Genomic DNA, 17,844 nt, shown 5'->3' with positions numbered 1-17,844 from the left:
ATTATCAATTTCTTTTAACCAATCATCAGTCATCTGAGTCAGTGCAGTACAAGTTGAGTGCCCTTCTCTATGCTCACGCTGAGTCAGTAGTTAACTTGTTCTCTGAAAATAGCATTGTATTTGGTTAAACCCAATCCTCTCCATCAGTTTGCTAAGAACAGGCAGCAAACTGATTGGGCTGCTGTTAGAGCCAGCAAAGGGTGTTTTACAATTTTAAGGCAGTGGAATTACTTTAGCTTCCTTCCACACCTGTGGAGACATACTCCTTTAGACTTTGGTTAAAGATAAAGCAAATAGAAGTGGCAATACAGTGTGCTACCATTCTCAATAGTTTCCCATCAAGGTTGTCTATACCTGGTGGCTTATCATTATTGATAAATAATAATATTTTTTGTACCCCTCCCACACTAACTTGAGCAAATTCAAAACAGCAATCCTTCTCTTTCATTATTATATATTTTATTGAAAAATATGATGGTTCTCTGTTCAATGTCGTCCACTTTTTCCACTTTACAAGTGAAATAGTCATCGAAATGATTGCCAATATCAAAGGTTTTTGTAATAAATTACCCATCAAATTAATTTAAGATACTCCAAAGTTTTTCCATTGTGTTTTATGTCATTTATCTGTGTTTGGTAATATAATGTCTTCTTCTTTTTGTTAAGTTTAGTCCAACATTTCTCAATTTGCATTATGTCAACCAATCAGCTGAGCAGCCTGACTTGTTTGCCCATTCTTTTGCATAATTTCTTTGAACCATACAATTGATCCATTCATCATCAATACAGGAGGGTCGAATAGTTATCACAGTTAGTTTCTTAAGAGGTGCATGCTTGTCAACAGTTGGCATTAATCATTTTTTAAATACTTCCAGTGCAGCATCTGGATTCACTTCCTCATACACATCAGACCAACATACACGTTTTACATCTTCAACAAAATAGTTGAGAAAACATGTTGTGTGATCTCTTGTAAATTACTTTAGGCCCAACCTTTGTCTTTCCTTATTGCCACAATGTTATGGTCACCACAGCCAAAGGAAAAATTATATTGCTTTGGAGCAAATCACAAATCCAAACTATTGGTATGCACTCTAGTTGGTTGAGTGATAACCTGGATCATATTACAGGCATTAGTCACAGTCCGAAGCTTTGTCTTGAGGGGACAGCTAATTGCTAACCAGTCAATGTTCAGGTCACGCTGAAAATAGACCTCTGTGTTAAATGGAAATTTAAAAATACTCAACATCATATTCAGCATCACCAGCACCTCCCCAACATCAACCTATGTGAAAATTGCGCATTTCTATGTTTTGTATTAAAAAAAGATAGAGGAAATAAGTGTTTCCAATGACATCATCTGTATGCATCATTGGAAACACTGATCTTCCTCTATTTTTTACTACAAAACATAGAAATGCGCCATTTTCACATGTTGTTGCTGGGGTGGTGCTGAAGATGATGAATCTGAAGTAGAAAATGTTAGAAATGTTCATTTAACATCACACACATTATCAGGCATTTCACACACAACATTAAATACTAACTGTTAGCACTTGGTGGCCTACATCAGCACCGCAAAAGAAGAGGCTTTTGACGAGGCAGGAAAACTTGCAACCACAACATTTGACAAGAGATCTTCTCTAAACTTAACAGGAATATGGCTCTGAACATGTACAGCAACACCTCCCCCAAAGGCATTCCTGTCTTTTCTGTAAATGTTATATCCCTGTATTGCAACTGCTGTGTCATCAAAGGAATTATCTAAATCAGTTTCAGAGATGGCCAATATATGAATGTTATCCGATGTTAGCAAGTTATTGATTTCATGAACCTTATTTCTAAGGCTACATATATTAATATGGGCTATTCTAATCCTTTCCTTTGTAGCTTATCGGGAATATACATAATATGGAGACAAAAAAATGTTTTGCTTGTAAGTAGGAAGCAGGATAGAGTTATGGTCTGATTTGCCAAAGGGACGGCGAGGGAGGGCCTTGTAGGCGTTTCTGTGTATGGAGTAAAATAAATCTAGTTTTGTTTCCTCTAGTTGCACAGGTGACATGCTGGTAAAAATGAGGTAAAACAGATTTCAGTTTCCCTGCATTAAAATCACCGGACATGAGAAACGCCGCCTCTGGATGTGCATTTTCTTATTTGCTTATGGCCCTATCTAGCTTGTTGAGTGTGGTCTTAGTGCCATCATGGTAAATAGTATGGTCTGCAGCTTATCATGAGGAATTCTAACTCAGGCTAAAATTATATAGGACTGGTTTCCTGTACACCGATTAAGCCTAGTCCTGAACTAAAACGCTATTTCAATTAAGATTCACCTTTGAGCATGCTTTTTTAGCATGCAACTTATTATGTGACTTGTTAAGCACATTTTTACTCCTGAACTTTATTAGGCTTGCCATGACAAAGGGGTTGAATACTTATTGGCAAAACATTTCAGGTTTTACATTTTTAATTAATTTGTAAAAAATTCTAAAATTATTATTCCACTTTTACGTTATGGGATATGTTGTGTAGTCCAGTGACACAACATCTCAATGTAATATATTTTAAATTCAGGCTGTAACACAACCAAATGTGGGAAAAGTCAAGGGGTGTGAATATTTTCTGAAGGCACCGTATATGCTATATGACATATACAGCATTATACAAAGCAAAACGTCAGGCCTTGGCATGTCAGCATATCCAAATAAAGTATATCACAGTTTTCTACATAGCTTTTGCTATGTCTTGTTGAAGTGTCATCATTTACTTTCATGTGTTTTCACATATCAAGTTTGATCCTTTGAATCAAAAACATAAACTACTGTCAGTTTTGTATATCAAATTGTCTGTGTGTTACAGTACTGTATATGAGCGTCGTTACCTCCAAACAACCATCTTTAAATACAGCACTGTGGGAACAATTGGGATGACCGGGGTCTTATGAAACCTACTAAAAGTGTCTTCACGTCAAATGTGTGTTATTTATCCCTGCTGTGTGTGACGTTATCTTCACTGTATGATGGGACCAGGACATCTGGACTAGGAGGTAAGACTAATGCTCTGGTCAAAAGTAGTGCACTATGTAGGGAATAGGGTGCCATTTGGGACGCAGTCACTGTCTCCATTAGGCCGACTGTCAGGCCCCTATTTAAAGTCTCCCTGTTTTCTGTGAAATAGTTTTGTGTAGGAGGGGGAGTATTGTTCTAGGGGTTTGGAGAGAAAGCTGGATCCAGCTGCACACACACGTGTGCGCACCCACACAAACACACGTATGCTAGCACATGCACAAAAATACGCACACAAACACACGCACACACACAGAGTGGAGACACGCACACACACACACACACACACACACACAAAGCTGGAGAAGCGAAACACATGGCCGGTTTTCTGGCCTGGGTGCAGTGTGGTGTGTGAGGGGGCTAGTTAAGGATGATTTACTCCCGTTCTGGGATTCACAGGATGCCTCCAGTTCAACTGATTTCCCAGAGCCAGCGGAAGCTGCTACCAGCCACAGCAGGCAGGAATTCTCATCCCCTCCTCATCATCCATGTGTCAGACAGGCAGGCAGACCCACAGGCTGGAGGGGGTAGGAGGGAGGCAGACAGAATCAGGGCAGGGTACATGGAGCTACCTGTCTGCTTCTGATCTTATGGGGTTTAAATGGTAACGTAACAGCCCTGTCTCACTGGCCGAGACGAAATATGAATCTAGCAATTCCCCAGGCTTACCACAAGGGAGAGCTGTTACAAAGAGTCAAATCTAATTCTCAAATCAGATCTAAGGAGATATACATGTATAAATAATAATAGGTGAATAATGGGTGTAAACCCAGTGTGGTTGGGTTTTGTTTACTTTTATATAGGCCTCTTAATACACACAATTGTTTCCACACATTTTATGGTGCTTGGAGTTACAGTCCTATGGGGAAATTAGCAAATGCTGAAGTATCACTTAGTAGAGAATGCATTTACAATAGTGATAGCATAATTATTTTTATGGTTTGAGACCATTTTATTTGGAGTGAAACCCTATTACCTTGTTGAAGAAACAATGTTTGACTTATTAGATTGCATGGTTATTTAAATTTTATTTTTCCACGTGTTCAATTCTTTGTTGTTTGTCCATAGAATTGTTTCGGGTAAGGTAAATGTTAAATGCGTGCTGTGATATAAAATTATCTTGTGATAATATAGATGTAGGATCTTAATTTGATCACTCTGCTTGGTGAGAATTTTCCTCTTTAAAATGTCAGACAACCCCTAAATAAAATGTCCATTAATTATAATCTACATAAATATTATTATTATTTTTCTGCTGTAGCAAACTGGCTCAAATGAAGATCCTACATCTGTAACATGATGTGTTTGAGAGTATCTTGGTGAGCCAAAAGGAGTCAGGGCTGTGACCCTAGTATAGTCTCAAGGGCCACTGTGGCTCCAGCAGGTCATGGTGTAGTGCTACATCCCAAATGGCTCCCTATGTAGTGCACTACCCTGGTTAAAAGTAGTGCACTACATAGAGAATAGGATGCCATTTGGGACACCGACCAGATCTGCAACTATACCTGTTTACATTCAAACAGCTCTGGTGTTGAAGGAACATCCAGGGTGGAGCTCTGCTTGTTTGTATCTGCTTCAGTTGTTACTCCATTTCAACAATATCACATGTGGCCTTATCTAGCCATGGGTGTTCCTGCAGGAAGCCACATCGCACACAGAGAAATGCGTGCACACACAGACAAAATGCATGCACACACACAAATGCATGCACATATGCGTCCACAAACACACACACACACACACACCTTGCCCACATTACACCACAATAGGTGCTGACAGGACCACACATACTCTCACACAAAATGTTTGGAATGCTATAAACATTTATTTAAACAGAAAAGAACATGTCTTAAAGGAAAGAGTAACTACACGTACACCATAGTAAGGGATAAAACATGACCAATAAATGTAAATATTTTGGATGTGTCGTCCAAAGTCTGGATATGTTTAAATGTAAAAACCAGGCAAAGCGACCTATTTGCTGTTAATTGTAAAGGGATTTCTGAGGAACACGTCATCTCCCCACCATTTGCAGCCATGTTTGTGTCTTGTCTTGCGTTTCACTGTAACATGTAACCGAGATATATTGATGGTTTGAGTTATTGCACTGCTTAGCATAATAATGATTTACTTAATCAACACTGAACAAAAATATAAACGAAACCTGCAACAATTTCAAAGATTTTATTGAGTTACAGTTAATACAAAGAAATCGGTCAATTGAAATAAATTCATTAGGCCCTAATCTATGGATTTCACATGACTGGGAATACAGATATGCATCTGTTGGTCACATATACTTTTGTGTATATAGTGTATGTGGACAGGTCTTCAAATTAGTCGATTCGGCTACTTCAGCCACACCCATTGCTGATAGGTGAATAAAATCGAGCACACCGCCATGCAATCTCCATAGACAAACATTGGCAGTAGAATGGCCTTACTGAAGAGCTCAGTGACTTTCAACGTGGCACCTGTCCAACGAGTCAGTTCGTCAAATTTCTGCCCTGCTGGAGCTGTCCCTGTCAACTGTAAGTCCTGTTATTGTGAAGTGGAAATGTCTAGGAGCAACAGCGGGTCAGCCGCGAAATGGTAGGCCACACAAGCTCACAGAACAGGACCGTCGAGTGCTGAAGCATGTAGCGCGTAAAAATGGTCTGATCTCGGTTGCAACACTCACTACCGAGTTCCAAACTGCTTCTGTAAGCAACTCAGCACAAGAACTGTTCACCGAGAGCTTCATGAAATGGGTTTCCATGGCCGAGCAGCCGCACACAAACCTAAGATCACCATGCGCAATGCCAAGCGCCAGCTGGAGTGGTGTAAAGCTCGCCGCCATTGGACTCTGGAGCAGTGGAAACGCGTTCTCCGGAGTGATGAATCACCCTTCACCATCTGGCAGTCTGACAGACTGGCCCCTTATCTTCAGTGAAGCATACAATGACATTCTTGATTATTCTGTGCTTCCAACTTTGTGGCAACAGTTTGTGGAAGGCCCTTTGCTGTTTCAGCATGACAATGCCCCGTGCACAAAGCGAGGTCCATACAGAAATGGTTAGTCAAGATCAGCGGGGAAGAACTTGACTGGCCTGCACAGGGCTCTGACCTCAACCCCATCAAACACCTTTGGGATGAATTCGAACTCTGACTGCGAGCCAGGCCTAGTCCCCCAACATCAGTGCCCGACCTCACAAATGCTCTTGTGGCTCAATGGAAGCAAGTCCCAGTAGCAATGTTCCAACGTCTAGTGGAAAGCCTTCCCAGAAGAGTGGATGCTGTTATATCAGCAAAGAGTGGACCAACTCCATATTAATGCCCAGGATTTTCGAATTAGATGTTCGACGAGCAGGTGTCCACATACTTTTGGTCATGTAGTTTACCTATAAAAAAGTAGGGGCATGGATCAGAAAACCTGCCGGTTTCTGGCGTGAACACCATTTGCTTCATGCAGCGTGACATCTCTTTCGCATAGGAGGCTGTTGATTATGGCCTGTGGAATGTTGTCCTACTCCTCTTCAATGGCTGTGTGAAGTTGCTGGATATTGGCGAAAACTTGAACATGCTTTCGTAAACATCGATTGAGAGTGTCCCAAACATGCTCAATGGGTGTCATATCTGGTGAGTATGCAGGCCATGGAAGAACTGGGCCATTTTCAGATTCCAGGAATTGTGGACAGATCCTTGCTATATGTGGCTGTGTGTTATCATTCTGAAACACGAGGTGATAGCAGCGGATGAATGGCACAACAATGGGCCTCAGGATCTCATCACAGTATCTCTGTGCATTCAAATTGCCATCAATAAAATGCAATTGTGATTGTTGTCCATAGCTTATGCCTGAAAATGCCATAAGCTCACCACCACCATGGGGCACTCTGTTCACAACGTTGACATCAGCAAACTGCTCACCCATACACGCCATCTGCCCGGTACAGTTGAAAACGGGATTCATCCATGAAGATCACACTTCTCCAGCGTGCCAGTGGCCATCGAAGGTGAGCATTTGCACACTGAAGTCGGTTACAACATCGAAATACAGTCAGGTCAAGACCCTGGTGCGGAAGATTAGTACACAGATGAGCTTCCCTGAGACGGTTGTGCAAACCCACAGTTTCATCATCTGGCCTGGTGGCTGGTCTCAGACGGTCCCGCAAGTGAAGAAGCCAGATGTGGAGGTCCTGGGCTGGTGTGGTACACTTGGTCTGCGGTTGTGAGGCCGGTTGGACGTACTGTCAAATTCTATAAAATGACGTTGAAGGAGGCTTATGGTAGAGAAATGAAAATTATTTTCTCTGGCAACAGCACTGGTGGTCATTCCTGCAATCAGCATGCAAATTGCTTGCTCCCTCAACTTGAGACATCTGTGGCATTGTGTTTTTTAACAAAACTACACATTTTAGAGTGGCCTTTTATTGTCCCCAGCACAAGGTGCACCTGTGTAATGATCATGCCGTTTAATCAGCTTCTTTATATGCCCCACCTGTTGGTTGGATGGATTATTTTCCCAAAGAAGAAATGCTCACCAACAGGGATGTAAACAAATTTGTGCACAACATTTGAGAGAAATAAGCTTTTTGTTTATTTCAGCTCATGAAACATGGGACCAACACTTTACATGTTGTGTTTATATTTTTGAGAGGGAGTGAGAGAGCGGGAAAGAGTGAGAGGGAGAAAGATGTATGATCCATGACTCAGCCCAGGCCCTGCTTTGTTGGCCTCCTTCCTCTGTTTAATGAAATCAGAGTGTGTGATTTGAGCATGGTTGTATATGGTGTAGTCCCACCCATGTTTGTTCTGCCAGCAGACTGCTCACCCTGTGAAGGTGGAGGAGGACCTCACACAGAGCTAAGCCAAAGCCACAGTTCTGCTTCCGACTTCACTGCAAGCCTGGCAGACACTTCAGGGAAACAGAGGATTTTTTGCAGAATTACAGTGCCTGGCCAAATTAGCCCAAAGCCTGGTGAGTAATGTTCTCACTAAAGCTGTGATTAAGACAGCTGGATATCTGTCTCGATGACAAGTCTTTCTCTTCAGGGGATGTGTGCCAGCATACCTCCCTCTTAGTCTGGGAATTATTCAGTATTTAAGTAAGGCCTAACTTAGTATAATATATGTGTTTGTGTGCCATCTTTAATTCACTCAAGTTAGAGGGCTCACAGTAACATACTACCACTCAATCTAGTAGCGCTTTCTAAATGTTTTGATGGATCTCATAATCAGCATGATTGCGAACATTACATATTTATCTTAGTAATTCTCTCCGCTGATCCTTTTCGATAAACATACCAAGGCATGACCACAACTTTAGATTAACGCAAAATAGTTATTCTACAACTATACACTCTCCGTTTGTCCAAGACATTTCAACATCATTCAAGGGAAATCACAAATCCCTCTCCTTCATGTAATCTGGGATAAATAACATGTTACTGGACTTGATTCCAGACTTTTATATCCTCCCTTTAGCCCGAGGCTGAGATGTACTGCTTCCCTTCATCTGTAATGATGATGTGACTGTTTCTGGCCAGCTCCACATGCCAGACCACAGAGCAGAGGGACCCAGGCATGCAGAAGAATGGACATGGGGCCCATCCCAAATGGCTCCCTATTCCCTATATATTGCACTTCTTTTGACCAGAGCCCAAGTAGTGTACTGATTAGGGAATAGCGAGCTACTTGGGACCTAGCCCAAAAGAGAGATGGAACATATGTTGTGTAACAGGAGGACAGTCAGTGACATGTAATGAGTGAGTCAGTGTGGATTCTGCCCCAGAATGCCTCTGGCTGGCCACTGCGTGTGTGTGCGTGAGGACACCCAGTGGAGCTGTGGCTGTCTGCAGTGTGCGGAGGCTGAGGGGATCATGGTGGTTAATGGACCTCACAGACAGACAGGCAGACAGACAGACAGAGGCCTGCTGGGCGGACACAGCCAGAGGAGAGGACACACACACAGATCAGAGGTGCTGGGTAGGGTGCTGTTTGCACTCTTGTGGCTTTGCCTTGCTGGGCACCCCCAAAAACAGGCCCCAGCAGAGTTCGGGCAGTCACCCACATGGCCTGCACCACACACAGATGTCCACATGCAAGCACGCATAAACACACACACACACATAGAAGCACAGAATCACACAATCAATCATCCCCCTATAGGATCAACTATAAAGGGTGATGATGTGCTTATGTTTTAGGTACATACTGTAGATGTTCCTGTATAAACCACAATTGCTGCCAGAGGAGGGGAATTTCTGTTGGCACGACCAAAGAACAACCTTGATGTTTTCATACAGTTATGAAACCCACAACATACACCCCCCCCCCCCCCCCCCCCTTCTCCTTCATCCCTGTTTGGGTGGGGATTTTACTGTATCCAGGCCTGCAGTAGAGGAAACTCTTATCTCTTCATCTCACTGGTCCTTTTTATACCAAGCTAGCCAAACTACAAGCTGCCCAGAGTTATGGGAATCATTAAGCAGTAGAAATATGAACAATGCCAGAAATGTGTAAAACAGTCACAGACTTGACACATGCACTCAGCACTCACACAGCAGAGCGCACAGACATGCCAGGACCTTCCGGCAGGGAGTTGCCCACCGTTTATTGCTTTGGCTCATCAAAACCATGCAGTTGAGATATTTCCTGTGTCTACCACCTGTGTCTTGACCTTTTCATGTTGAGGTCAAAGTTGCTTTGCCTACGTAAATGCGAAAAGAATGCAGACGAGAAGAATGTTTTATGAAGCAGATCATTGACATTACAGTAATTATAATTCCCAACCACTAGAAAATATGATGCACATCAGCTAAAGGATTGTGTCATCAGGTAAACAGTTTCCTCTCATTTCTCATAATCCCAAATCAGAGTAGAACAGACAGCAATGTTGCCACATTGCATGACAATGAACCTATTCAGAGAAATTACAAAGTTTGAATGTTTACTTAAAGTTTGACTTTTGAAGTTTACAGCATGTTTGACGTTTACTGAAATCAATCCTTTAAGTTTATTGGATGTCAAGGGAGGCATTCTGAGAAGGCAGTCAAAGATTTTTCCAAACTGTCAAAACACTTGGTATGGTATAGGGCTGGAGCAGAAATGCCTTCAACATATTAATAACAGTATAAACTCCATGTTTAACATGTCTTGGAATGGAAATGGTCTTGTTTCAGGCTATAGAATTAGAGTATGCAAGTGAATGAAAAATAGTTTATCTCTTGGAAATTCTTTCTACATTCATAAACAATTGATCAGTACCATTAAATGTTTATTTTAAATACACCACCTACTTCTGAAGAATTAAATAGTTATTTAGTTAACCTACATATAACTTGTCATCACTTTTACCTTAACCCTTAATCTTTCTGGCAGATTATAAAAGTGTTTTCATACTATTCAGCTTGTCCCAACAAGAATATAATGTTTGGAATATGCTATCATGTCAGGAAATCCTGTGAATGACATGTCCTTTTGCTGCTTCCTGTAGGAGAATAAAATCTGAAATGTGTGGGACAAACAGACAGGCTCAGATAGTATGTTTATCTATGTCATCGGTGGATGACCGTGAATGGGCCTGTTTTTGTTTCCATGGCAGCTGGGGCCCCAGTGCTGGCCCTGGAAGTGGCGCAAACACAAACCACACTGAGCATGTTGTGCTTCGGCCGCACTGCAACTCAGAGGGAGGCGGCGGTTGGGCCCAAGACACACTCCCTGGGTGGTCTGGCCGGTGAATGTTTATGATATAACCCAACCCAATCCAACTGGCTTGTTTAAGGGAATTGGAATAATTTACAAGAGCTGCTACAGCCAGGAAAAGGAAATCAGAGGAAATCACGGCAGAGCTTCAAGTCTGTGGCAGCCTTATGGTCCAGGCAGGGCTTTCTCTAGATCTCTTTATTATCATTATGGCCACAAAATAGTTATTTACATCAATTCCTTTGATTGCCAAAATGGTCAGGCTTTGATTGTCATGATTCAGGGCTCAGCGGATTTTCAATGGGTTATGAAGTTGTAAAGCCTTGCACCTGCATTTCCATCATTTTGCATCTAACTAATTTCCCACAGAAAGATGAAAGACAAAAGTTTTTTTCTTGTTCTTTCTGAAAATAGAATGCCATGTGGAGAGTCTGTGTGTAGAGGTTGAAATTGATCTGGAAGAAAATACTAATATTCTCAAGTTGCACAATATGCCAACATAGTAGATCTAAGTTATTAAATCAGTCAGTCATGGGGTCATTCCAATCAGTCTTGGAATCATTGCCCTGCATCCAGGGTTTCTATTGGATAACCATATTCAAAAAAATATAAAATATCTTTAAAAAATATTGATATTTTCAAAGCAATCACATTTGTTTAGGAAGTATAGCATAGCTAGACAATAGCATGGCCTTATAATACCTCTTATAAACATTAATTTACCCTTTTAAGACACTTTCTTGGTCTGTACTTTGTGCCAAAATACTGAAAACACATTTTCTACTAGTCACATTATTATGAATTACACTACATGAACAAAAGTATGTGGGCACCTGCTCGTCGAACATCTCATTCCAAAATCCTGGGCATTAATATGGAGTTGGTCGCCCTTTGCTGCTATAACAGCCTCCACTCTTCTGGAAAGGCTTTCCACTAGATGTTGGAACATTGCTGCGGGACTTGCTTCCATTCAGCCACAAGAGTATTATTGAGGTTGGGCACTGATGTTGGGCGATTAGGCTTGGCTCACAGTTGGTGTTCCAATTCATCCCAAAGGTGTTTGATGGGGTTGAGGTCAGTGCTCTGTGCAGGCCAGTCAAGTTCTTCCACACTGATCTCGAGAAACCATTTCTGTTTGGGCCTCGTTTTGTGCACGGGGGGCATTGTCATGCTGAAACAGGAAAGAGCCTTCCCCAAACTGTTGCCACAAAGTTGGAAGCACAGAATCGTCTAGAATGTAGTGGAAAGCATTCCCAGAAGAGTATGCTGTAACATTAAGATTTATCTTCACTGAGCTAACAGGCCTAGCCTGGACCATGAAAAACAGCCCCAGACCATTATTCCTCCTCCATCAAACTTTACAGGTGGCACTATGCATTCGGGCAGGTAGCGTTCTCCTGGCATCTGCCAAACCCAGATTCGTCCATAGGACTGCCAGATGGTGAAGGGTGATTCATCACTCCGGAGAACACGTTTCCACAAGCTTTACACCACTTCAGCCAACACTTGTGTGCTGCTGCTCGGCCATGGAAACCCATTTCATGAAGCTCCCAACCAACAGTTATTGTGCTGACGTTGCTTCCAGAGGCAGTTTGGAACTCGGTAGTGAGTGTTGCAACCGAAAACAGGCGATATTTACACGCTACACGCTTCGGCACTCAGTGGTCCTGTTCTGTGAGCTTGTGTGGCCTACAACTTCGCGGCTGAGCCGTTGTTGCTCCGAGACATTTCCACTTCACAATAACAGCACTTATAGTAGACCGGGGCAGCTCTAGCAGGGGAGAAATTTTCCGAACTGACTCGTTGGAAAGGTGGCATCCTATGACAGTGCCACGTTAAAAGTCACTGAGCTCTTCAGTAAGGCCATTCTACTGCCAATGTCCGTGTATGGAGATCGCATGGCTGTGTGCTCGATTTGATATACCTGTCAGCAATGGGTGTGGCTGAAATAGCGAAATCCACTAATTTGAAGGGATGTCAACATACTTTCGTGTATATAGTATATCAATTGGACCTCCTTATGTTTTGGGGCAGAAATGTGGAATGTCATGATCATGTTGTAATAAGGCAGTGTTATGGGTTGACTTTTATGATAGCCTTAGTTTCAGCCAGATCCCTTTTTATGACAAGAGTAATGCCACCTGCAAGTAGAAAACACCTAGTAAAGGGTAGTTGATGGGAAGGACCATTTTTAGTAGAAGCATGTCATGTTAACCAGATTTGAATAATGAAGATATTTTGACCCTGGCTTGCATTCCCTCTCAGATGAAAAATGCTCCTATTCTACACCCGTTTTGAGTTACACAGCCAGACCAAAGTTAGCCTCTTATGGGCTCATCAGGGCCAGATTATTATAACATTTCAGACAAAGTAAAAAGTTATACTTGGATGTTATGCATGGTTGTATATATTTGTAAAATGTTTTGCATGTTAAAAACCTGAAAGTTTAAGATTAAACAAGGCTAAATGTTCCTTTTTGATAGGCTACCATAAGGTGATTTCGAAACTATTTTTCAGGGATAAAATAATTATTTCTGCCTTCCATATCATTCAAATTAAATGTGTGTGTTTAGCTGGTTATAAAAATGTTAATACTGTACCACTAATATTTGTTTGTGATCGTTAAATGGGATTTCATTGGCAAAATATCAGTGGTTCAGTTGTGTACCTTTCTATTGAGGAGGTAGACTACTACATTACCTGCCAGTTGGCAAACTTTGCTCCCATCATCAACACATGATTATCCGGGTGGTCTAATAGCTGTTTTTCACCACAGTAAACATTCTTGTGTCTGAGCAGTGCTATGTTAAGGTGACCAGAAGGAGTTTAAAATGTTTTCTCATAGTTAAGTCACTGAACATTTACAAAGTTACACTGTATAAAGATATAAATGAAGAACAACAGCAAAGGTGCTAGACGAGAGCTAAGAAATGTCCATTTAACAGCAATGTCTGTTAGTGTTTCCTCTTTTTCTCCTTCTCTCCCTTTTTCTCCCTCTCTTCAGAGTGAACTGCAACAGCCTGTCCTGTTATTCCAATGTTTCCTCAACAGGCAGCTACCAATGAAGCTCATCTCCTGTCCAGAGAAAACAAAGCCAAGCCACATTCCCAGCGTTCAATTTGCTGTTACATCGGAGGTCTGTGAATTGGGGTTTGCGCTCTGTCTGGAAGAGCTGGGTGGCTGGTAATCTGCACTGGTGGGGGCCTCAGCCTGGTCCCTGGAAATTACTGGTGTGAATATTTACAGATGTAAGATCTTAATTTGAACAGTCTTTTTTTGCTGAGAACTGTTCTGCACTACAGGAAATGCCAGTGTGTAGTGTATTTGAGTTTTAAAAAGTATTCTAAAGTTTGTAAATTCTACTTAGAAAATTCAGACTGGATTTGCCCTAATGAAAAAATGTATCAGCCCCTAGAAAAACGTCCATTCATTATAATCCACATAATAATTCACATTTCCAGTTGCTGCAGGAATCTTTTCCTGCTGTAGCAAACTGGCTCCAATTAATATCCTACATTTGTAGGAACGCTCTTCATGTGAAGACACACAGTACATTTTCAGCTTTCCTTCCTAAAAATGTATTTTTAAATGATAAAATCATGGTAATAAACTTCATAGAAATATTTAAAACCATCAATGTTTTCAAATGAGCACGTCAACAAAATAGCAAATTAACATGGTGATAGCCTAGATAAAAAGCTGTGATAGGATCTAATTTTAAACAGCAGAAATGTGAAAAAAGCCAAAAGTGATCTCGTTCTCACAAAAACAAACCACAAACATATTGATGATGATGGTAATGATAATGATGTTTTTTTACTGTGTAAGTCCTGAATTGTTGTATTCTGACCAATGACTGTAGGTAGGAACCGTATATACACCGGCTCTAGTTTTCTCCCGGAGTGATTTCATCAATGGTAGCAAAGTGTCGTCATACAAGCTAGCATGCCTCTAGTCAGTTTAGCGAACTCTCTCTAATATTGTTTTATTATTTCACTAAAAGTTATTACCACGTATCGGTGAAGGTCTTTACATATTATAATAACATCACGATATTTTGTATCTCGGTTGAGGCTGTGGAACTTTTCAGGATTAAGAAATCTTGGTTAGCTAGCTTGTAAACAGTGACTGTACAGCACTGTCATTTGGGTGACAAGCGTGTTGCTGCTGAATAAACCAGCGGACGTTATCCAATAGGTAGGTCACGCATGTGATTTGCTTCATCTACTACTAGGGGTCATAAACTGACAATTTGGTATTACTTTTTGCACGTATTGAATCAATGTGTTAGCTACAGTAGCTGACTGCATATGTTTGTGTGTCGCTAGCTAGAGTGTGCTTGCTTTACGATTTTGGGATAATGCAATAACTTGCTAACTATTTGGTGTCAACAAGAGAGCAAGTCTGGTTATCAGTACAGTCATGTTGATGTGGTCACAAATTTGACGTGTGTGTGTGTGTGTTCCCAGGTGTATAACAGCAGAATGGAGCTGCAGGCGGTATTGATGGCTGCTGGTGGCGGGTCTCGTATGATGGACCTAACCTACAACACCCCCAAACCTCTGCTACCTGTAGGAAACAAGCCCCTCATCTGGTACCCCCTCAACCTGCTGGAGAGAGTGGGGTTTGAAGGTAATATTCTCTACATTTAGGGCTCGATCCAATCAAACCCACTTTGGTGTATTACTGTTACACATTTTTTCATGATCAAATAAAATCCCCAAATCCTGGTTTTGTATACTACAACAACCAGTTAGATGCACTCACTGGTAGATGCTTCCCGTTTTCACAATAAGAGGTGCATGTGTGTGGGCAGTATCAGTAGTTTGTAACCAATGGGCCACATAGGAACTGTCAGTCAAAAGTACTGCTCTAGTGCTATCAGTTGCAGAGTCATTCTTTTTTAAAGGACATATACCACCTTTACAATGCGACAGCCTCCTACTCCAAGACGCGTTACGTAGTATTTGTTTCAGACATGAGGAGTTGGCCAATAGCCTAGCTAACATGTTTTTTGGAGTATGTGAGTTTAGTTAGCATACTTAAACATTGCAGTTAAGACCAAGTGGATGCATGGCTAGACCTATTTACAGTGTTTATAGGTCCCAGCTGTGGTCAGTTTGTAGCCAGGCCTCACCAGTCGGGCTGCATTTGGGTAATGATAAGTTGAAGGTAATTATTGGGGGATAAATGACAAAGATTGTTGTAAGACTACTATTTTCCCTTCTAATCATATGCCTCAGGGCTTGATATAGGACTCCTTTCGGCCTAGTTGTAACTTTCATAGCCATCCACTGTGGTCTGGGAAAGCTGTTCTTGTCCACCTGTGTGCTTGTAAAGTGCACATCAGGGCCCTCCACTGGAGTATCAGTCTTCTAGAAGGTGTGGTGTTTGGAAGGGTTGAGTGGATTCTGGGGGGATGTTTTATGATTTCTTGTTGAGTTCCTCATTATCGTTAGTGTTGAAGTAACCTAAATCAAGGTTTTATCCCACCAAAAGAAACTCACGCTAACTGCTTTTATTGTTAATAGGAGTCCAGTTTCACTAATTGGTGCATACAAACATGCTATAGGGAGTTTGCAAATGGTGATAATGTAGCAAAAGTTGACATACTATCCCACCTGGAATACATGTTCTAGTCAGAGCCCTCCCAGTCCCTATAGTAACTTCATGTGTGGCAGTACTTACTGTGAGAAGCCAACTAGTAAGGCCCTGCAATTAGATTTTACAAGGCTAAATAAGGCAACAGTAAACAAACTAGTTTGGATGAAACATTTATACAGTCAAGACTCCATTACAAGACTTCCTTGCAATGTTCTCGATGTGTAAATAAATCTATCACAAGCTCTGTTTCCATTGGAAGTGTTTTGAATAATTTTCCTGATGTATATTCTGCCAGTAAGTACATTGTCTAATATGTTCGGTCATTGTCATCTATCCCATTTGCTTGACTGGGTTTAGTCTTTCTAAATGTCTTTTATTTGTCCTCTGTAGAGGTAATTGTTATCACAACCAAAGAGGTGCAGAAGATGATCAGCACAGACCCCAAGGTGAAGCTGGATGTGAAGATGAAGTTAGACTTGGTGTGTATCCAGGAGGATGCTGACATGGGCACCGCCGACGCCCTCAGACACATCCAGCAGAAAGTCAAGGTGGGTGTAATGGCACCCTGCTATTTGGGACGCATACACAGACCGTTGATCTCAGAGCCAGATTGGCTGCTCTCTCTGCCACCGCTTTGGCTGGATCTACTGTGGATGCTCCTGGGGGATAAATCCTAATTGAGTTATGGGTGTGTTACTCACGATTTGTATCAATATACTGTACAGGCGTATCAATACAGACCTTATTAGTGTATGTCTAACAGTCCAAATCAACACTGTCTCGTAGTAGAGCACCTCGTAGATAAAGTGGAGTCAATGATTAATTGCTTTGGAATTTGGGGGGACCAGAGTCAGCTTTAGGCTCTACGGATGACTGATCATTTCAAAAAAGAAAAGGGGAAAAAATGCCTGCACAAATGTTCTCACAGTGTGTCAGTGTTTTTACCGGACCATGTGGGTGGGGGGGTTCATCCAGTGAGGGAGCGAGGGTACTACTAGCCCCTGAATGAGCCTATAGAAGACAGGCGCCCCATGTTTCACCTGGACACAGTATGGAAAGACTGAGGTCAGCAAGGCTATTGAAGCAGGAGATCCTGTGTGCCGCTGGGCGACCACTGATCCGTGCGTTCCTGGCTCCGGCTAAGCGAAGGGCCTCATTTCACCTGCTGAAAACCTGCCTCCCCATCCCCTCTCTCTAGCCATTGCCCTCCCCCCCCCCCCCCGCCCTCGCTGCTCTCCAAACAGATGATGTCAGAAGCAGTCCGTTGCTGTCCAACGTGCAGGGTGGTTCACTGAAACCCACCCTGGTCTGTTGCATTCTGGAACCCGTACAGGGAGACGTGTGGGGAATCTGGGTCGCTGTAACCCAGAGGGGTTTATATTTTTTATTTTTTTGTTGTCAAAATTAGATCATATTCAATTATTTTTGTTATGGTTTTATACTGGTTGGTACTGTAACTGTACAAAGTATTAAGTTCAGACTTAAGAGT

At 41.9% G+C, this 17,844-nt stretch overlaps 1 protein-coding gene across 1 annotated transcript in view; it reads left to right on the top strand.

Moving 5' to 3' along the window:
• The first annotated feature begins 14,652 nt into the window (after window positions 1–14,652).
• LOC115169770 (translation initiation factor eIF-2B subunit gamma) overlaps window positions 14,653–17,844 on the top strand; it is a 52,382-nt gene continuing 49,190 nt past the window's right edge. The window contains exons 1-3 of the mRNA XM_029725695.1: window positions 14,653–14,948; window positions 15,221–15,383; window positions 16,746–16,903. Coding sequence (XP_029581555.1) covers window positions 15,236–15,383; window positions 16,746–16,903 — 306 coding nt within the window. The 5' untranslated portion in view covers window positions 14,653–14,948; window positions 15,221–15,235. The remainder of the gene's footprint in view (window positions 14,949–15,220; window positions 15,384–16,745; window positions 16,904–17,844) is intronic.

Source organism: Salmo trutta, chromosome 31, assembly GCF_901001165.1.
Source record: "Salmo trutta chromosome 31, fSalTru1.1, whole genome shotgun sequence".
In the NCBI taxonomy this organism is placed as follows: Eukaryota; Metazoa; Chordata; class Actinopteri; order Salmoniformes; family Salmonidae; genus Salmo; species Salmo trutta.
Note: the sequence above shows the minus strand (reverse complement) of the source record. Positions and strands in the feature narration are given on the sequence as shown.